This window comes from Cariama cristata, unplaced genomic scaffold (assembly GCF_000690535.1).
Source record: "Cariama cristata isolate BGI_N322 unplaced genomic scaffold, ASM69053v1 scaffold15600, whole genome shotgun sequence".
Taxonomy (NCBI): domain Eukaryota; kingdom Metazoa; phylum Chordata; class Aves; order Cariamiformes; family Cariamidae; genus Cariama; species Cariama cristata.
Window position 1 is genome coordinate 52,281 of NW_009594277.1, and position 21,729 is coordinate 74,009.

The 21,729-nt window shown below is 38.9% G+C and overlaps 1 protein-coding gene across 1 annotated transcript in view; it reads right to left on the bottom strand.

Moving 5' to 3' along the window:
• The window catches only part of LOC104159567 (macrophage mannose receptor 1-like), a 31,585-nt gene extending 15,262 nt beyond the window's left edge, over positions 1 to 16,323 (bottom strand). Inside the window, exons 1-18 of the mRNA XM_009697511.1 lie at positions 16,263 to 16,323; positions 14,152 to 14,550; positions 12,739 to 12,912; positions 11,594 to 11,758; positions 11,174 to 11,290; positions 10,111 to 10,254; positions 8,555 to 8,737; positions 8,217 to 8,371; positions 7,210 to 7,323; positions 6,372 to 6,487; positions 5,425 to 5,573; positions 4,791 to 4,990; positions 4,279 to 4,400; positions 3,436 to 3,523; positions 2,599 to 2,743; positions 2,092 to 2,127; positions 1,834 to 2,003; positions 917 to 984 (exon numbers count right to left, since the gene is read on the bottom strand). Of these exons, the coding sequence (XP_009695813.1) occupies positions 917 to 984; positions 1,834 to 2,003; positions 2,092 to 2,127; positions 2,599 to 2,743; positions 3,436 to 3,523; positions 4,279 to 4,400; positions 4,791 to 4,990; positions 5,425 to 5,573; positions 6,372 to 6,487; positions 7,210 to 7,323; positions 8,217 to 8,371; positions 8,555 to 8,737; positions 10,111 to 10,254; positions 11,174 to 11,290; positions 11,594 to 11,758; positions 12,739 to 12,912; positions 14,152 to 14,550; positions 16,263 to 16,323 (2,606 nt within the window). The remainder of the gene's footprint in view (positions 1 to 916; positions 985 to 1,833; positions 2,004 to 2,091; positions 2,128 to 2,598; positions 2,744 to 3,435; positions 3,524 to 4,278; positions 4,401 to 4,790; positions 4,991 to 5,424; positions 5,574 to 6,371; positions 6,488 to 7,209; positions 7,324 to 8,216; positions 8,372 to 8,554; positions 8,738 to 10,110; positions 10,255 to 11,173; positions 11,291 to 11,593; positions 11,759 to 12,738; positions 12,913 to 14,151; positions 14,551 to 16,262) is intronic.
• Positions 16,324 to 21,729: the final 5,406 nt, after the last annotated feature.

The window sequence follows — 21,729 nt, forward strand, 5'->3', positions numbered from 1 at the left end:
TAAACTGGGAGAAATAACATGAAGACAAATAGTGGCACCATCATCCAGCAGGTAGGAGTGTGAAACTAGTGAAGGAACAAGGGAGAACTGGTCAAACAACAGTGTTTTCTGAGTAGTGGATGTGATGAAGAAAGCAAGAGCTCCAGGAGATGAGACTATTCCATCTCTGGGGCTTGTGGCTGAGAAAGACATCCTGAGTCAACAGAAGACTGAAATGAAGAGGCTGAGACTCAACTGACCAAGATTCAAATCTAAGGAGAAGACATTAGAAAAAGGGGGGGGCGGGGGGCATCGAGTGGAGAAGGGGGAGGGGAGAGGAGTGCCACAGGAGAAATGTGTCTGTAGCTCATCTAAAGCTTCAGGAGAGGTTTAAGATGTTCGCAGGGCACTTTGTTTCCAAAGACATTTGTAGAAGAGTAATGACTCCATGTAGCCTGAAGCTGTCCTGCCCTGGGCTGTGGCAGTACAACCATCTAGAAATTACCTTCCAGACAATTGATATTTCACCTCTAAAAACCACCATGATGTCTCTCACTGCAGGTTTGGAGGGCTCTTTTTCTTTGGTCATTTGAATATTCACTAATGTCTGCAAGTACCATCTGGAACATCCTAGAGATGTCCAACCAATTTTATCTTTCATCTAACAAGGAAAAGGGGATGACCACACTGACTGTGAGAGAACATCTCAGCCTCACAGTACAAAAGCAGAATATAGAACCAAAAGAAAGGGAAATAGATAGTGAAAATTTTGTGGGAGAAGTGCTCCCCTGAGGGGCAGAATAATATTTTAAAACTTTATGTCAAGACATGGCTGTAGAGAGGTTGTGTCAGTCATTGAACTTCAACAGTTTCTTACAGACAGCCATGCCAAATATTAACGTTATGAGTCTGACAAACTTAATTTGTTTTTACTTACCGGAATGTCTTGTCAAGGCTCACACTTAAGCCAATATAAAAGTTATTTCCCCAGTCTTTATAGAAAGTCTAAAACACAAAAAATAAGAATTTGAATGAGCTGTAAGAAAACAGTTCAAATAAAATAAGCAGGTTCTCAGAAAATTATTTAGTTTCCTTTGTACAATTGAATAGTATGCAATGTGCAGGGAGTTGCTGGGATTATGTGCCTGAACTGCAAAATGCAAAATTTTGCTCCAATTTCCAGTATTTAATTTTTTTTTTTAAAAAAAAAAAAAAAAAGCAGACTGAGATGAAAAAGAAATGGAGCAAAAAGCTATGTTAGGAAGATAAGAATGGCCTCTTAAGCAGGCTATAAAATAAAGTAATATTTTTAAGAGTTTTAGGAAAGCATAGTGAGAATTTGCCGAAAGGCTGCAGGTAAATGGTGGGTTTTAGTACTTAGTCATGTGGAGGAAAGGATGGGATCATATTTGTTTTAAGAGTATGAAACTATTTCCAAAAGTGCGTATCATCATCAGGTTATTCTCTTCCTATTAGAAAATAATCTGACTTAAACCTTTTACTGCAAATCTGAAATCTGCTTCGATAAAAAAAAGGGAAAAACTTTTCTTGAATTCTGTAAAGAGAATGAGTTGGAAAAAAAACATAGTAACTGTAGCTTTTAGCTAAGCGGAGGAAGGTTTATGAAAGTTGCACCCTGGGAGTGTTCCTGAAAAGAGGTTGAGGACTCGTCTACATGGAGCAGTTTATCAAAATAATGATTGTGGTAAAGCTCCTAAGTAGATAAGCCCATGAAAGGTGGCACTGATTTTTTGTATCATGGGGACCACTTTCTAATATTTCACAACCCAGCTGAAAAGGGTGCCTCAATGCAGGATAGAATGGTGTGGTTTTGAAGTAAAACATGTTTCTTACATATTTCCAAAGAAAATTTTTTTCACTTTCACTCTCAACAACAGCAAGATCACCACCATTCTTCTTGCAAAAGTCCCTGGCTTTTTCCATAGGCATTGGTTCCTTGCTGAAGTAGTATTCCTTGTGATTATATATTATCCAGTCATCTTCACTAACAATATAATCATAAACTGCAAGATAAAATATTAAGCAGTCTGTAATAGAAATTAACATCATTATATGTTAATTTATTTCTGTTATTGGAAGTACAAGACTTACTGAATGTGGAAGTAGGCTCTGGTTTCAGTGATGCTCCTGCAATGTAAATTAATATCTGAGTATGTTATGTTTCTCAGGCATCTCTCAATTAAATATATTTATACAGCTGTTAGCATTTTAATTCCAAGTAATAAAATTAATCTTAAGGGTTACTCAGTGTGCTTATTTTTGTCACAGATTTTCTCAGAATATCTGAAAAGAAAAGGTGTTACACTCAGCAAAATACCTTATAAGAGCTGATCACAAGTTAAGCTCACAGAAGCTGTGCCCAACTTTAGGCTGTTTTATTTCACTTCCTCAACATGCTGCATATACATCCCAAATTTACACATGTATCTCACAGATAAATTTGTAGTTTTCAACTGCTTTTATTTAAATTTAAATGTATTAAGTGTTTCATTGTGCCTGATGACACAGCTGGCACATATGTGCAAATAGTGTGATCTGACCTGGAAAGGATGTTCTTATCTGCCTCTAAAAGTTGCTTAAGGAAGAAAGTTATCTTACCTTTTTTTATTTGGCAAACATAATCCTGCATATGTTCACAAAATAAATCATTCCACTTCATATTATTGTAGCCATTAAACACGCCACATTTTTCATTTCCATCATAGTTGTTTGGTTCTCCATTTGCCCATTTTTCAAAATTTACCTATAGTAGAAACACAGCTTTGTCACTATTTTCCTTTCAAAGTAAAACAATTGTCTTATATCATTCTGTTAAAGGAGAATGTACTTCATTTGATTTCATGATCCATCTTGTGCTTTGATGCCAGACCTTGTAAGGAGAAGGATATGACCCTTGCATGGCATAATGATTCAGCTATGTGTTTATAAGCCATGTTAGTAAGCCAAGAAGTCGTTGCCCTCTTTGTTGTCAGGAGAGATGAAGTATCTAAGTACCGTCCCCAGACCCCTGAGTCAGTTATCCTGGTCTGATGTTTCAACCTGAGACTGTCCATCAGTGCTGCCAAATGGACTTAGGCCTTGCAGACCTTGATATGCTTAAGACGGTGAGGACAACAAAGCCTAGCTTGTGTAGATGTACAAAATTATTTCTAACAGTAAATGACAAATGGGAATATAAAGATTAGCACAGCCACATTTACTTAGATCAAGAGAGATATTCCATCACCTTTGGTGTTATTTCACTACTCTAAACGTCATACTGTTATCTATAACTATCAACTATCAAAAGATAAAAACTAATTCCTAGAGTGGAATCAGGTGGTAAAGACTCAAGGTCACTTGCGGCTTGTATAGGAGGAGTGATGAGAACTGTCTGTCAAGATATACCTGGAAAAATAAAAAAAAAAAAGGTGGAACATTAAATTATTTACTTACTGGTGAGCCATCACTCCATATAAATCCTCTGTCGGAGTCCAAGGCACTTAAACCCATCCAGTAAGATAAAAGAATATAATCTCTGTTTCTGAATTATTACAAACACAGACAATGAGACATAGTGTGAAATATAAGAGGAGAATGGATAGCATGACATTATTCTTAGTGTTTTGATGCTTGAAGTATTATTTGAGACAGTCATAGAAAGTAATCATTTGATTGTCACATGGGGAAAAACACTTGCATGTGGCAGGAAGCATTGAAACACAGAGCTTCATGGGAAGGATCACAAGTGTCGTGAGTCCACAAATACTGAGTTAAATGAAAATATATTTTAAGGTCTTGGTTCCACCAAGTAGCTTAGGCATCCAAATTCAGACTTGTCTGTACTCATAGGCTTGATTTCAACATTTGTATAAGCACATCAATAGGTCAGGTTCTCCTTAGTCTCCCAAATTTTCCCCTTGACTAAGGAAGGAAAGCAGCACAAACTATTCCTTTAATCAAGAGTATTTTATCTACTGATCTACCACAAATAAGCTAAAAAGATCAGTTTTATCTCTTTGAACTAAACTCAGTTGAAACCAATTTTGATGATCCTTCTTTAATTTTTGTGTATGTTCAGGCTACTTCAATGCATAGCACCATCTTCCCAGAGGTCTGCCAAGAAAACCTTTTGCTCATCTCTCTCTACCCATTTCCTTCTGCCACTTTGCAAGGACATATACCATCTTTGCAAAGTAGAAATTGATCACCAGAAATCCTTTACATCTTTCAGAAAGGCAATTTTTAAAATGTTTTTTCTTTTCCTATATTTAAATGATGGACTCTGCAGATACTTACAAGCCAGCTATTAGGTTCTGTTCTTCTTCACTGTGGATACATGCCAGATCTCCTCCAATAGCTCTGCAAAAATCTCTTGCGCCAAACCATGTTTGCATTTTCTCCCTTCCTCCCTGAAAAATCTATAAAAAGTGGATAACTAAATACTGTGCTGGGTATTACAGAAATTTAGAAATAGAATTCTGGGCTTCTGTCTTTCTTCTGGTCTCCTGGTCTCTAGTTTAATCACTTACTATTTAATTGTGCAACCATAAGTCTGTGGTCATCTATCAAATTTGATTATTGCAACTTTGCTTTTCCTGTCATCTCAGAGTCCCTGTGACTCCAAACGTCAGTTCAACCTGCATACAGCCCTTTCCAGCACTTTCCAACCACACCACCAGGGATGGCTGGAGACACGGTACCACAGACTGCCTATCAGGTAGGCAGGGTAAAAACCACCTTCCATGCATACGCGAAGCACATTCTCATTTGAAATGACAAGCATTTGCATTCAGAAATTCAACACCTACTTTGAAGCAGGAGCTGCTCTGAGGAATGGAATGCCATCCCTCTGGGCACGATGGGAGAGGGGTCGTTGTCGGAGGAGGAGGGGGCGTCACTCCCTCCACCAGCTGCTTGCAGAGAAACATGTTTGTTTCTTCACAGTTCAAAATATCCCATAGTCCAGCTGAAGTTCCTGTTGTCATGGCCACGCAGCCTGACTCCCTTCCTTCATGAAACATAAAATTTTTAAACCTGATTGGCTGATAAATGGCTGCATCTTCTCAAAGCATATGATCCTTACTTAAGAGTAACCTGTCCCCATTGAGTTTGGATGCCAGCCACCCACAGTAGCTCTCATGCATTTCAATGAAATCATGAAAAGAAATTTTGTAAAATTCCTTTTACATTATGCTATGGACCACTTATTAAAACCATCAAACAACAAAGAGTGAATGATAACAACAGACACATGCAGTCCCAGGTGGTCTACTGGAAGGAGTTACCATCATCCCTGATTTAATCCCTTTAGCACAAATGAAAAGTTGCAATGTCATTTCTGCCACTTTATGCCAGAAGAGTTTCTAAACCATTTTTTAGCTTTCAAACCCTCATTTCTTGGGTGCCCAGAGCAGAAACTGGGTGGCCCCCATGAAGACTTACCAGTCATTCCTGCGTTCCAGTGAGTGAAGGTGACTGCATCCCCACTGGCCCACCTGAATGTCCCCTGCTCCTCCACATCTGAGAGACCAATCCAGAAATATTTTGCTGGGTTGAATCCAATTACAAAAGTCAAAAAAGATTGTTCATATCTGTGAAGAATAAGTACCAAACTGATGTATCACATTTTATCAGAATTTGTTCATTTCTTTAAAAAGTTCATTATAGCAAATCTGGTAAAGTTAAGGTGGTTTGTTAATATGTGGGAAAAGATATGTATGGATTGAAGCAAGGGTAATGATCTTTTATAGCTCTAATTGCCATATAAATTAATTTTTATTTTATATTTTGGCAATGTAAATCATGTTTAGAATTTAGAGTGATTCTATTCTCCTTTTGTATTGCACAATGAACAACACAAGCCAAACAATACTTGTGTTAATGCATATATGTTATTCATTCTGTATAATAAGTGCTACAGTGTTTTACTCAGCTTTATGATAAGGTCTACATCTTTAAATCTTGTTACTCTGGGGAAAGAAATCTACTTTTATTCTAAAAAGGGTAAGTTTCCAGATCTGCCTGTTGCAAAAAAGCTGAAAATCTCAAATCCAGAAAAAAATAAATAGTTCCATGTGTATCTGTTTATTTTTAGTTCAGTAAGTTTTAAAACAATCTGGCAGGGGGGTTGGGGGGTTGACTCAATTTTTTAATTCCTGGAGTCAACAACTGGTAGGTGTGTAGTAGCAATAGCTTGAATGTTTGTATTGTTGACATACAAGCCACTGATATATTTTGCAATACTTCTTCAGTTCTACCATAGGGGTTTTCAGCAAAGGAGTAGTGTCACACTAGACACTATGAATAACTTGAGGAAGTAAGAAGAGATTTCTGTTTGGCCCTTCCATCCTGGTTGGATGTCTGAAGGGACAAGAATTATGTTTCCATACCTGTCTGTCACAGTAGCCAGGTAACTTTTGTTCTCTTCACAGATTTTTTTTGCTTCTGAAAATGTTGCTGGTAACTGCCCCACGGAGTAACAGTAAAAGCCGTGCTTCATCCAACCCTGTCAGTGTCAACAGCAGAGATGCACGGAGGGGCTGTCAGATTGCACAGCACAGAAGATTTCCAAAAGACACGTTAATACCACACCCCAAGTCAAAATTAGTCTCAGAATCCATGAGAAGAAGCAAAGAGGACAATCAAGCATAGATTTTGTAACCACAACTCTGTGTCTTGCCCCTTGATAAAGGACACATAAGGGGTCTTTCCAAGCAGTGAGCTCTGGTTATGACTTGGAGCTGGCAAGCACCCTCACAGTCACTTTGCAGCTCCTTGCCTAAAGCCTGCTCTGCCTTTTCGTTGTGTAAGTGTAGCTGTTGCAAGAGGCTAGAAATAATCTGCAAAACAGTCAGCTCAAATATTCCCGCCTCCTGTGGTGGATTGACTGAACCAAGAAGGCTGCATGTGACCCAAGACCAGTGAGTTACAGTGTGAAAAAATACTGACATGCTCTGCAGAGAGCGGCTTTTATGGGTGGAGCAACCAGTTCTACACTAGGAGAGAGCTGAGTGAAGTGCGCGTGTAAGGGAATGAAAAAAAGAGGTTGATCTGTATTTTGGTTAAATAAAGAAAAAATTTCCCCATTAGTCTAAGTAACAGTATGTACAAAATTAACAGTTTTCTAGGGCTCCACCAAGAACAGTTAAAATAATTGACTTCTGTGATACCATCATGGGAGTGAAAGTAAGATGCAACAACCTTTTGCTGCTTTAGTTTTACACTTACTTTCTGGCAGCCTGGGTAAGTAACCTCGTCTTCCCCTGATTCTTCTGCCAACGATTTCCTTTTACAGATGTAACCGAGCTTCATTTCACAAGCACTGTCAGCCCAGGATCCATCCTAAGCAAGGTAAGAAGAAACCCCAAAGAGAAGTGAAATCTAGAGAAAATCCAGATCCAACAGGAACATTCAGCATCCTCAGAGAGAACCCTTCTCTCTTCGTATGGCTGAGGTTGTTTCGACTGTCTTCCTTGCCTTGCTGCTTGCTCCAAAACTCCCAAATAGGGAGCACAATAAAGACAAGAAGGGCCACATTTTTTCAGAGGTGTGAGAATGAGGGTTGTATATATTAAAGATGCAGTGACTGATGAGAGCAGGAAGGAAAGATGCTGTTCCACTCTATTCTCACCAGCATAATATTTATTGTGTTCATATAACCAGATGACAGTAGCAAGGAAATGCTGGATAAACTAAACATAAATTATGAAGAATGTATTGTTTAAGTCTTTTTCCGTAGTATTATGATGTCATTTTATGCTGAGTATAAAACAAGATAGAATTTTTGTACCTAATTTTTTGTGCCTCCAGTAAAGAGCCTCCAAAGTAGCTCTAATAAACCCATATTTTAGGTATTTTAGGGGAAACATTAGAAAGTCCCCCCTCCAAGAATCATACTATGCAGCTATGATCAGCCGTGTTGAATGTGGATGATGAGTTGCTGCAACCAACTTCAGATGAGAGATTTATCGTAACTGTTGCAGAGCAGATCAAGTCTCAGAGCAGTGCACTGCTTCTGGTACTCCACCGTACACCGTCCTAGATTTGGTCCTCAGTCTCACTCTACACTAAAGTATTCTGAATTAAACCAAGATCATAAAAACCTTTAAAACCCTTGTCCCTTTTTACTTTTTTCCGCCTTTTTTTTTTTTTTTTTTTTTTTTTTGTCACAGATGTTTTCCTTTTTGGGGCACAAAGGACAGAAGAAAGCATTAAGGAAGGAGAGGGATTTTTACCTCTCCCTTCATAACAATGCAGTCTGCCTTATTCTGTGTGTGAGCTGGCTCTCCATGATGCCATTTGGTATAAGTCACAGGTGTCCCGTCACTCCATTCAAAATACATTTGAACCCTGAAGTCATTTAGGCCAATCCACAGCTCATCATCTGGCTCTGGGAACACAAAGGTAATTGTAGGTGTGGCTGTACCTTAAAATGGAACAATCACATCTCATACCCACATTTGACTGAAGAAGGAATTTTTAAAAAAACGTTTAAGATCATGGTTACAATGATGAAATGAATAATAGGAACAGTATCATTCCAGATAAAAAAGTGACCTGCAGGAATACTCACTGTACCCAAGCTGAGACACTATAAAACTGTGCTCCTCAATATTATGAATACTCGCCAGCTCTCCATCTTCTTTTCTACAGGAAGACTGGGCTTCTTTCCATATTTTGAGTGTTCTGTAAATTCTATAGCAATGACCTGCATAGGCCACCCATTCCCTGGGGCACTTAAATGGCTTTAAGTCACCTAAAAAAATTATTGCAATCAATTAATGAGCAGTCCTGTTCAGTATTTTCTTTTAATCAAAAACAAAATAACCTGTACTGACATGAATTTGAAATATTGGAGCACATACTGGCAAAGGAGAAGCAAAAGTCTGAGGATCACAAAGGATACTAAACATTTTTCCATCCCAATTGTGCTGGGAGTTATCAAAAAACTCTTTTACAGGATTAAATAAATACTAAGTAATTTGGCAGACAAACTTGCAGGACACAACTCCTTGTTAAATCCCTCTCAGTGAGGCTCTGGATACAGCCATGTGTTACAGAAAAGTGTCTCTTTTCCTATACAGGGACTTTTATCTTGGTGAATTTTGGAGATTTTGTGTATTTTTGCTCTGGAACCACCAGGTGCTCAGGAGTTAGTTGGAGCTCCTGCACAGCCTAACCCACATATCAGAGAGCCCAGACACATTTATGTTATACCAGACATGTCAGAAATCCCAGCTGCACAGAAATGTGGCAGACTTTGTTTCGCCGCTATTTCTTGGTGTGAATTTAGCATGGCCAACCATCTTCCACTGCTTTGAAGGTTCTCATGGTTTGCACCTACACAGTAAACTGAAGAGGGCAGAATGCGTGCCCAACATTGGCATGTGGTCAACCACGTTGTTCAGTGCTCCCTGGGCATACTTTTGAGCTCTGCAAACTTGCATTCCCCTAAACAATATCCAGGCATGGTTTGGAGATTAGCACGGGTTAGAAACCACTCATAGTGAGCTGTCTGGATGCAGTCAGAATGTACAGTATACCAGCTAAGATGTGCCATTGATGTCCCTGAGTCAGAGAATAATCTTATCTATTAGTATATATGTAGCTGAGGGAGGTACAGTACAGTTAATTGCATGCTGAGAATTCCCAGGTGAAGCAACTGCACACCTTTTTCTTCACATAGATAAGACCTAGTCTGCCGGAGGTGGAAAGGGAACTCAATTGGGAAAAGGTGCCAGACCCATATTCTGACTTTTCCTTTCAGAATAGAGCAAAAAAGGTCAGAGAGAGCAGGGAGAGCATGAACTCTGGCTCACATATTTTAGCAGGAGACATCTTTAGTGTATTTTTCAGAACACAGGATATTCATCAGTATTTCATGGTCTGGATAACATGACTACACACATAATCCCACCTTCTTTAGTACCCTGGGATCTTTTCAAAATGATCAACAACATCTAGATATCATCTTTAAAATGAGCCAGAAAATTGAAGTCTTCTCAGTGTTTGATCCAGATCAACAAGTGTAATCCTTTTGTTTTGACAATATATTTTCATTTCATATATAGCATCCTCCCAGTATTTCTCACTCGCTGCAAATATAGCCTTACTTTTTGACCGACTTACCTGAGGCAATAGTGGAGGAATCTAAGGAGGAGTTTCTCTTTTGGCAGATATATCCCAGTTTCCTATCACACACCTGGTTTTCCCATTTGCCATTCCTACCTTGGAAGGTCCCACATATTTTTCCAGATTCCACAGAAGGATTTCCTTTAGGAAAGAGGCACAGAATCCCTCTGTTAACACTGAAAATTTTCACCTCATCACAAGAGAAAAGGCACAAGTCTTTTGCAGTTGCGAAGCCACTGGCGTATTATTCTTTAGAGTGATAAATCCCAAGAGAGGTGACAAGGGAGCACCACTGGAATGGCGAAGAGAGCTGACATTTCGAACATGAAACTTGCCCCTCTTCTCTTGCGCACTGCTTAAGAAGAAATTCAGTGTATTTGAAGTACAGCAGCATACAGAAAAAAACTTTATAAATGTTCATCTAAGACACAATGCCTTATGGGGCAGTAGTATGGCAAACAATTCAGCATCTTTTACTGTTGAACACTGGGCATGAAATGTGCATTTAATTCCACAGGAGTGCTCACTCTTCGGATTTCCCTGTAGTCACAACAACTATTATGAAAATATGCAACATGGTAATGTGCAGGATGGTGACTTAGATCCTAAGAAAAGAGCGGAAATTTACGAAGATAAAGTACATCAGATAAATATCATAAGCAGTAACTGAGAACAATTGAAAATATTTTTTATGCAATGTTTCTCTTTAATTTTTTTTCTCTTCTGTTTAAGTTCTCTTTATATCATTTTTCATGATTTTTTTTTTGTTTGGATTGAATAATATGTCTGATCAGAAAATTGTGGATTAAAAAAAAAAGAATGAGGTGTAGATATTTGCTTTGAACTCTTTTCCTGGAAGAGCTATCTGCTTTTTCTGGGAAATTTAGGATTAATGATGATCCATCTCTGGTGTGATCCCTATTACTGTAATATCCTACCTTTCCCATAATCCCCTGTAACCTGTGAATATTCTGTGAAAACAAAGGAATTGGGTAACAGAAATATGAGGAAGAGAATTTTGGCCCAGACACTGATCATCGTTTCAGAAAAGTGCACTTACCTGGAGCCCAGTTTAGGTATCTGAAAGGACTGCCCCCAATCCATTGCCAGCCACTGTCAAGTGCACTGAAAAGACCAGTCCAGAGCTTCACATTAACACCCAGGTCACTAGTGAGCCCTAAATGGCCAAAAGAAACAATCGAGTTATTAAATGCCTCTGATTTTGTAAGTTAGCCAATAAAACTTTAAATAAAATTTTAAAGCATAGAAAAAGAAAAAGTGTCATAGCAGGTATCTTTTTTTTAATATAAGGTTGATTTTTTCCACTATTTTAATACATTTTTTTGAGAAAGGGACAAGCTTTTTAAAGAATCTCGCTAAGACCTATTTTCACAAGGTAAATATAAATATCCATGTTAAAGCTTTTGGAGCTGACCTGCATTTTAAACGTATGCATTAATTTGGTTTTTTTTTACTTTACCTAATAAATACATTTGTTCATGAAGGTCTGTGACACTTAATAATTCTGCATTCTGCTGCTGGCAGCTTTTTCTTGCTTGGTGCCATGTCAAAAGCGACTCTGAGTTTATCTGATAGTGGATTTCTGTCAGAGGATTTGTTTTCCAGAGATCATTGTGGATTGTGTCTATAAAACATGATAACAGAAACTTGACAAGATAATCATACTTGCTAACACAGAAAATAAAATCTTCATTGCAGACTAAAACTATGTAACTGCGTGATTTGATAATTTTTTGCATATGATTTGCCCCACTGAAATATACTTTGTTTAATATTAGTAATACACATAAGGAATTATTTCTCCTTACAAACCTAATTTTTCTACACTGACACTCTTGCTTTTTTATTTATATAGCTCATTTACTTCTCTCACAGTTCAGTCCACATTAACCCACTTAACTGATACATTTTACCTGTACACATGCATTCCTCTATTCCCCATACAGAAAATCTTGGTCTCCACACCCATTTCTTACCTTGGGACCCCTCTTACGCTCTCCCAGACCTCCCAACATAACAGAAATAATCATTTCCAGTCAATCAGACGGTAAGTGGGGGTGAAGGGGTAGGGAATTTGTGCTGGGGTTATTGGAAAGCTGTGTTGGATGATTTGTAAATGTAAGGAGCACTGAAGCACCGAAGACAGATGAAGGTCACTGCCTGTGTCCAGCACCCTTCCATTGACTCCAGCCCTCCTGTTCTCTGCTCCATCCTATGATACACTACTGTCTCCTGCTTCCCTATATCTCTCCTTCTTCCCCCATTGCACTTCTTTTTGCCTCTCATTTGCCCTGACTTTCTTATCACCTAGTCCTAGGGGTTTTCTCTTCCTTTTTCCTTCAGTCCCACTGACCACCCTCAGAATATTCCCCATATGTACTAGTCTCGGGAACACTGTAGGACCACTCCTCATCTCGGCTAGGGAAATAGGGAAAGTGAAGAGCAGATACCTCATTTTATAATTGCATAGCTCACCAGTGAACTAGGCTAACCAGAATCCAGCTTTCTGTCCCATGCTGCTTCCACATCCCAAGGAGATTTTGACCATGAGGGTGGATGAAACTTTTACTTAATGCCTTTCCTGAATCTTTATAAATAAATTACCTTTTAGTGGGCAATTTCCAAAAAATTGGTCTTTATCAAAATCTGAAGAAGTTGCACACCAGAGGGAGCCTGTATCATCACTCCGAGGGATGCACTCAGCATACCATTTACCATTGAACTTAAAAGGGAACACGCAAGGTGCACCAAAGGCATTTCCTCCCAGTGTATAGATATCTACGGAGAGAAACATAGATCAATAGTAGTCAGTTGGTATCAGATGTTCACCACAGTGTCTGCTCATAGGCAGCTCTCCATGGATACAGCTCAGTTGTGCAAGAGCTCAACACATCAGTACTTCATTACCACAAAGCCTTCCAAGGTTGTTGTGCCAATCAGGTACGACTATGGCAAGATATTCAGAATTCAGAGTCTCAAACAACCTTAATTGGCCTTCAGACTAATTTCTGTCTAACTTTCTCCTTTCATTGCTGTCTGGAGTGCTCTGTCAGAGGTGCTTGTGACTCCGCTTCTCCCATTGCATACATACTTCTGTCCTTGGATGATATTTAGGTTTGGGGTTTTTTGCCCTGTATGGTTGAAGAGGTTTGGAAAGGAGATGTCAGAATATTTTTATTAGTCTTCATGAGAGGAAGTTGTATCTTAAATTTGCAAGTGACTCTGCTGGGAAGTGACCCTGCCATGTCTATGCAGTCTAATTTGCTGCTATCTGAACAAAATTATGACAAACTTCATTACAGCTGGAACTGTTGTAAGGCACAGCAGAACTTTCATCCCTTGTTATTTAACTTCCTGTCCTACTAGTGTCACAGCAGAAAGGAGGTTGAACACTTGAGCCTGGATGCCCACTCTACATAGCTCAAGAGAGATAATAGTGCAGGAAATGGAGATCTGACTCTCCAGTGTTCCTTTGTCAGAGTGTTAGGATTTGGTGCATCCTAAACCATTAAGCATTGTTTTTCCTTTTGCCTTTTCCTACTTTTTCTTCTTGTTGGGTCTGGGAAACACCACGTAAACACTATTAAAAGTGGATTACATCTATGTCAACTAGAAATTAACTTCTTAGAGATAGTACATGGTCAAACCAAGTAATAGCAACAATACATATTTAAATATAACACAATCACCACTTCTACAAATAGATCAGACATGTTTTGAAGCAGTCATAGATTTCTTCCCACCGTTGCTGTTCAAATATAATTCCTATTCTACCTTATGATTACATCATAGCCCTTTGTCATTTTGTTCTATCATTTGAAAGAATTGCACTTTCTGAGTTAAATAGAAATATATACAGTCATATTTGCCTTGCACTTCTACACCCTATTTGTAGTTAGCTCCACTAGTGATGTCACTGTAAGAAAAAAGTTGATGCATGACAAGCAGGCACTGGAATGCTTTGTAAATAGGGGCAGTCAAGTTACCTAGAAATAGAGATTAATTTCCAGTACTCACCCTCATAGCGCTGAGAGCACACGTTGTCTGCAGTTCCGTGGACTTTCCACCTGCTCCCTTTGCCTGATCCTTTGGACAATCTGATTTTCTTCCCCTTCCCTTTGCCATAGTTGAAAAATAAATCCTTGCCATGGGTTGCAAGCATCTCATTTCTACATTCCCACCACTGGAGCTCATTTGTCCTGTTACAGGGTTCCAATGTGATGGCAGCCTCGTCGTCCTTGGTGAGCACTCCCAGGCACAGCTTGAGCGCCATGCTCAGCAGCTGCGTGGCAGAGACCCATCTGAACTTCTGAAACTCATTGTCCTCATCACAAGTGGTAGTTATGACGGAGCTAGAGTTTTGCGCTTGGGCACAGAGATTGCTGTCTTCATTATAGACTGAAAATATTCCACTATCTATAAAATAAATGAGAATGCAAACATCTGAGGAGAGATTTCGTAAGAGATATGTCGGTTTCTTGCTATTTGACAATCTGCTACAACAAAAAAATCAAATATATAGAGTCCATAGAGAAAGAAACCGAGGGAGGTTAATCGTCAGTATGAAGGATATTCATCAAAATGTTCTTAAGATGCAAGCAACACAGAAGCTGAAAATATAGCTTTTTCAAGAGAAATTGCTCTTCTTCACATCCCTCCTTAAAATATACTGTTCTCAAAATGCTATTCAAAAATGACCTTTATTAAATTTCATGAGTTTTTCAAAGTTCCACCACCACACAGCATATTAAACAAGCTTTGATTTTGCAAGTAAAAGGACTTTTTGCTTTAGAACTTTTAAAAATGGTTTATATACATACTCAAAATTCAACCTTTTTTGTATTTGGCCCAGAATGACATTGTGGTTTTCAGCTTATCAAGTGGGGTACATTTCATTTTTGGGTAATTATTTTGGAAATTTTTGGCAACTGTGCAAAAAGTAATTTCTTTACAGAGTTCAGCCTGTGAGTTTCTCAGGAGAGAAGCCACAACTTGCAACATCATCACTTCAGTTCTGACCACAGTTAAGCTAAGTAAGTATCCTAAGTGCCATTAATAGCTACACTTGTAAATAGAAATGTGAGACACTGCACAACAGGGTTTTATTTCTTAAGACCAGCTTCAAAAAAGGGGCACAACTTCAGCCTGCTCCAAACCTTGACCATTTTTGCAGCTCGCTTTACATCCCTTTTAGCTTCCCTCTGAGTGGCAGCAACATCATCCAACTCGCTCTGCTGTGCCATTGAACTTTGCTGTCACCCAAGGTTTCTTTCCAGGGGCAGAATAGTTCACTGGGGCTTCATAACCCCCACATCCCAGAGCTGCCAGGGAGAGGTCAAACAGCCTTGGTGATGTTTCTCTGAAAGGCTGCAGACCTGAACAAGCCAGATGGCATTTCCCCTGGCACAACTCCTCTGCTGCAGTGGTTCTTGACAAGGTTAGCAGAGGATAGGTTAGAGCCAGCTTGGTCTCGCCCAAAAACATGCACAGAAGAAATTCTCCTGTAGTGGATTAGACCAGCATTGGCTAGTCCCTGCTGCTGTTCAAGTGATAGCACTGGACTCCTGCAGTTCTCTAGCTGGGAACGTCCTGTGGGAAAGAGCTTCAGACACAGCATTATTTGTTTTCCTCTCAGCAGTAGGAATGTCTGAAATCTAACAGACAGAAACTTTTAAGATTCTTCCTAAAGCTGTCAGCTTGGAAACAGGATTCCAATATGCAATGATCAGTATGCCATAGTCTGTATGAGCTAGGAAACTCAAAGCACACATCAGTCAGTGGTTCTGTGCATGCTGAGAGGACGCTGCCCTGTACTTCTGAGCTGTTCTAACCTCCAATGGAGTCATATCAGATCAGCTTTTGTTGGCATTCAGCTGGCTGATTTTCAAGAATTAGCACTCTTATGCCCATGTCTGTTAGTATATTTCTTTCACTCATACACCACCTTGAAAACTGGGTTAAGGAAACAGAATGCCTATACAAATAACAGCAAATTTAAGAGCTGAATAAAACTGTTGCAAATTACATGCTGTGACTAGATCTAAACTTGCTATCCAACAAGAAGGACATCAGGAAAACATGAGAAAGGACTTATAAACCTCCATACTCAGCAGAGGACAAAGACTTACCAAACATTTGAAGACATGTACTAAAGGAAAAGAGAAAAATAAGTAGCAAGTAGACAGTCATGGCCAAATGTTTCACTCCCTTCTCTCCTTCACCTCAAATTGATGCTGAAGACCAAATCTGTGCCTTGCAAGAAAACCCTTCTGCACTGAACCAGATTAACAAATCCTTTTCGGTTTTTAAGACCCAACAGATACAAGGAAGTTCTGCAAATAAGGAACTATATCACGTCACATGAGCAATTTTGAAATAATACATTAATGAATAAACTTTGCTTTCTAAGCTAGTTTTTCTACTGTATAAAATTTTTCTCTTCCATGGAAATAGGAGATCTAAGAGGTAACATTTTATTGAGGATTTTTGGAGACATACCTTACAATTCAGGTTCATTATTTTTATGAAAAGGTGACATCATTTGGTATCATTTAATTCTTTCATTTAATTTCATTTCTTTAATTTCATTCTTTCTTTTAATTTCATTTCATTAATGCTTGGACTTGATCTTAAAGATCTTTTCCAACTTAAACAATTCTATGATTCTATGAATGTCTCTTTGCTAGAAATAAAGGAAAAAGGTAAAAAAGAAGAGGAGATCTGTCTGTATCAATAAATGATGAAAAAAGCCAGAGTGAAATGCAGTACTGTGAAAAATTGGCTGGGAAACCATGCAAATCAAGTAACTCTGACCTTGGAATCAAATAGAACCAGAATTTCCCATGTCTGCAGCTCCACAGAAAAGAGAAAAGTTGTAGAAAATAGGACCTGTGTCCCTCAGCAGGCACCTGTCCCTTCTTTTGCTCCATTCCTTGCTATATGCAGGAGCAAGGTACCCAAAACGAGAGCAGCAATGGAAGAAATTCTGAAAAGAAACCACACAGTTCTAGGAAGAATAGAACCTGTAACTGGAAAATAGTAGATTTTCAATTATTGCTAGAGACGAAAACTAAATTGATAAGGAATACTCCCACATTTTTCATCCCACTAGTCTGTGAAAGTTTGCACCCCCTAAAGGGCACATCCTTCAGGCATTCCGACAAAATTCTGATGTATACTTTGAAAAAACTCTCTCCTTCATGATACGTAAAAGAACGTAAACCTTTCACAGGAGTGCCTTTTCTCTTCCCTACCCTTTACATTTTTCTAACTTATCTTCCGTTATTGTCTTTGGAAATTTTCAGTTCCTATATCTTCAGGAGAGGCTGGTTTGGGATTAATTCCTCAATACTGTATTTGCAGCAAATACTCTTTAGGGTCTTTCCCTGAAAAATGCTGCTGTTGCAGGCAGTGAAAACCCTGGACACCTACATGAAGATGTGGGATACTGCTTCTATTGTTCTGACTCAGATGCAGATGGACAACTCACCGGGTCTAAAAAGGTACACAAATAATTAAAGCAGAACAAGAATTACAACAGTGAGAGAAAATAGTGGGACCTGAAGGCCAACAGGTACAGCTAGATCAAAAACTTGGAAAGAAAGGGAGCCCGAGAGGGACACTGAGAGTTGAGGAAAGTGGGAGAAAAGAGAGGGCTGCCTCAACAACGCAGCAGATGGTCAATTACTCAGTAAATTACGATGCATATGCAAAGCTGGAGGCACCAAGTCTGAAGTAAGGCATTCTAGTCCTCCCCAAGATGGGAATACTTGATTCTGCAACCTCAACTTTCCAACTTTCCTTGCATCCTTGTTCAGGAGCTCCAGATATGTAGATGGAAAAAGTATTCTTATTTGTTATTTAGGCAGAAGAAATGTAATGCCTTGTGGTTCCACTGTACACAACATCTCAGCATCTCCAAAGCTTCCAGGATACAACAGGTACAATTATGACAGGGAAAAAGAAACTAGTTCTGTTCTGTAAAAAGATTGGTGTTCAGTGAAGGACTGTTATCAATGATCTGCTGCGAAAGGCTGAAAAAGACTAAAACATACCAAGGTCAGCTTCACCTCAGTGTTTGTATATTTGCCTGACCCTACCACAGTCCGCAAAGCGGGAAAGAAAATCAGAAGATTGCAAAGATTCACTCCAGGATCTTCCACTTGGCAAGGCACAGCCTAACACTTCAGAAATGACAAGGAAGAAAGGCTGCTGGGTTTTGTGTTGAGTCAGCATTGTTCCTTCAGCAATCTCTGTTCCCAGGCAGGAAGTTAGACTCACAGTGTACAGATTCACCACCTTTCCTCTGAAGTCTGAACTCTTCTGGAGAAAAGGGGAAATGAAAATTAAGCACAAGGGTGTCAAGAAACATAGTAATGTGCAAAGAAATGAACCTTTACACGCTGTCAAATGTTGCCATCAAGTCATTCCTCAGCTGCCTACAGAAACGCATGGATGAGTCCATCTAGGTTCAACCAGATGCTTCCCTACAAAAGTTAAATAATTAATTCTCAAAAAACACTGGTATTAAAATCTGAAAGGAATTTTGTGATCATTTAACCTGCTGTAACTTGATATAAGATTTCAACTTAGAATCCCCACTTATAGCAGTCGCAGTTTCCAACTGAAAACAAGGGGTTTTTTTTAAAAAAGCATGCTCTAAACCTCAGTAGAAACATTTTAGCCTGAAACAAAACCCAGAGAATGAACAGCCTTTCCATTTCTCTAGACAGGGTCAAAACATGTTGAAAGAGCAACATAAAGGGCCTTGTACTTTCACGCTATATTTTCATGCTGCATAATTAAGGGGTTTTTTTCTTCCATTTACCTAAACCTCCAAGATCAAACAAAATAAATCTTGGAAGAATCAGAGGACTATGGATATAAGTTATTAGTGATAAGTTAAAAATTTCCTTTGATTTTCTATCCATCACATTTCAGTTTGTTTATCAAGGAACAATTTTCCGTGTTTTCACAGCAAGAATATTTCAGAAAAGCAAGATCCCAGTTCCTCTGAGATTGTATATTTATGCAACATACAGCCTGAAACCTCCTCTAAGTAGTGGCATCTACTCAGGAGACAAAGTAAGAGATCACAAGAGCTACAGGGCAGTTCTAAGGCAACTGACTGATCCAATAGGAATAGCAGTTGGTAGTAGAAAATGGCTAAAAGAGTTGATGAAGGATCAGAATACATTAAGTAACATAGTACATTGCATCCATATGAATATGAATCACTTCCAAGAAGACACACTGCTTTTTTTCAGTCACGTAGAGCAACATGGATAATTTCGCCAGCCCAATCTTCAAAACTTTTTTCATGTAGTCAGTCATTTGGCAGAAACATTGCAGCTTAGCAGCAGGAAAGAGAACGGAATGCCAGGTCACCAAATGGTGTTTGGTAAAACCATTACACAACTCACCCCAGGGAAGATGGAAATAACATGAGGGTGTGAAAAGAGAATACCAGTTTGGAAGATACTCAGTTTTTCTTGAAATTGTATGATCAGTTTTGTCACAACTATGACCAAAGGAATGATGATGTTAAAAATCTGGGACCGGACTCTGTATTCAGACAGTCTAACAAATGAATCGCCATCACTGAAAGGTACTAGCTCGGAAAAGAAAAAGAAAAAACAACAACAGCAACAACAATAAAACCCAAACAAACAAACCCAAACAAACAAATAAAACCCCACCAAAACAAAACCCCAAGAAATCCTATTTTTTGTCATTACAGGTCCTTAGATAAAAGACTTACATTTAATCTTATACTAATTAAAGATTGTTTAAAATGTTCAAGCTTGTTCGTTTCTCTACCTTCCATTCAAATAGATTGCTATTAGATTTTGTGTATAAAGTTTCAGTGCTCATCTTCAGCTTACTACATGCAACTGCAATGAGTTTTGTGCAGTAAATGCCACTGCTTCTACATTTGCTCTTTTTAATGGGAAATTCGCTTCAATTCCATTGTATTGCAATGGGATGGACAGTAAACCATGCAGCTTAAATTTCCTCCTCTTCTGAAAATCTTTCTTTTTCACTCCCACTCTTTCTAAAATGAGCAGGTCAAGTAGATCCATCTTCAGAGTAGACCTTCTCATTTGGAACCTCCTCTATTTTTTCTGTACCCATTTGGACAGGAGAGCAGAACAAATCCAGCATTTCACAAAGGCAGCTACCCCTGCTGCCAGCTTAACTAGCATGCCATTTTTAATTCTCTTCAACTCAAAGATGATGCTGGATTTCAGACAGTACACTGGGTGAATGAGTTCAGGACTATCCAGGCTCCAGTAGCTGGATTCTCTCCCCAACACTTTTTAGCTGTAGAGATGTACCTGATAAGTATGGCAAAGCACTGGAAAAGAGACATCCCCTCAATCTTTTTTTTCCTTCCAGTCATCTATTTGCATATATACATGTGATGAAATGTTATCTGGAAGAATCACTCGGTGTGCAGATACTGCCTTAAGAACTGCAGGGCCCCAGGACAGGACTGAACTTCTTTTGGGTAGAGACTGCTTTCCCTGTCCTTTTCACATGCCTTTCTTGCTGGCGCCACTTCTCCACATAATAGAAACAATGTCATCCTTAACATCATTAATCAGTCAGTCAGGAGGCTTCTGGCACATAAGCCACATCAGGTGGCGTGAAGAACCGTTAGAGGTACTACTCCTTGAAAAGACATGCTCAAACAACTGTGCCTTAAAAATGGGAACAGCAGTAGCAGCAGAGGCAAGGAAATAACTAGGAGAAAGGGAGCAGGACAGAGAAAAACAGTTCCAGGAAAAATTTCCCCATCTTACACACATGTGTAATTCAAGATTTTTAATAAGCCACTCAGCTGAAATCTTTGTCTTGGTTTTAAGTAGACAATCCCAGGATAGGTTCAGGAAAATATGATCAATATATTACTTGATCACAACTGTCGTTGAAATTTATCATCATCATCATCTCCATGGCTGTATCATCTCTCATTTAATTTTATCCTGTTACAGAGCCTTATATAGACTATAAAATGAAAAACTATTTAAAAAATCAAAGCTAGTTACTGTTTATTTCACAGAACAAAATCTGAAACCACAAAATCAAACCTTGCAAAGCTTTGTATGCAAGTGAGGAATCGTGCATGATTTACATTTTACAAGATTTACAAAAATGAGGAATATAAACTCTACTTTGGGGAATGTAAGATTTCCATAAATGGTAATGGATCTAGCCATTTTTAAAAGGAAATAAAATCAGTAGTAACTAATGCATTGGTAAAGCTCAATTGCTCTTGACTTCCAGCACACACCCCACAAACCTATGCTATTTATTGAGAGGCTGTAGGAGAACAGTACCAACGTGATCAACTTAACAGCTGTCCAGTGCTCCTATAAACCTTCGGAACAGGTATAGGTAAAGTTTCTCCCTCTCCTCTGTAGCTGTTGTCCTGATAAGGAGGTTTTGCGATGACCTTCATCACCTCTCCCAGACAAACCCACTTGTGGCCAGCCAGAACACTGGCAGTTAATGCCAACCGCACTTTTCTATTCCAGAAGCCTGCCCCCTGATTTTACCTGATTAAATCCTAGAATATATAAACTACAAGAA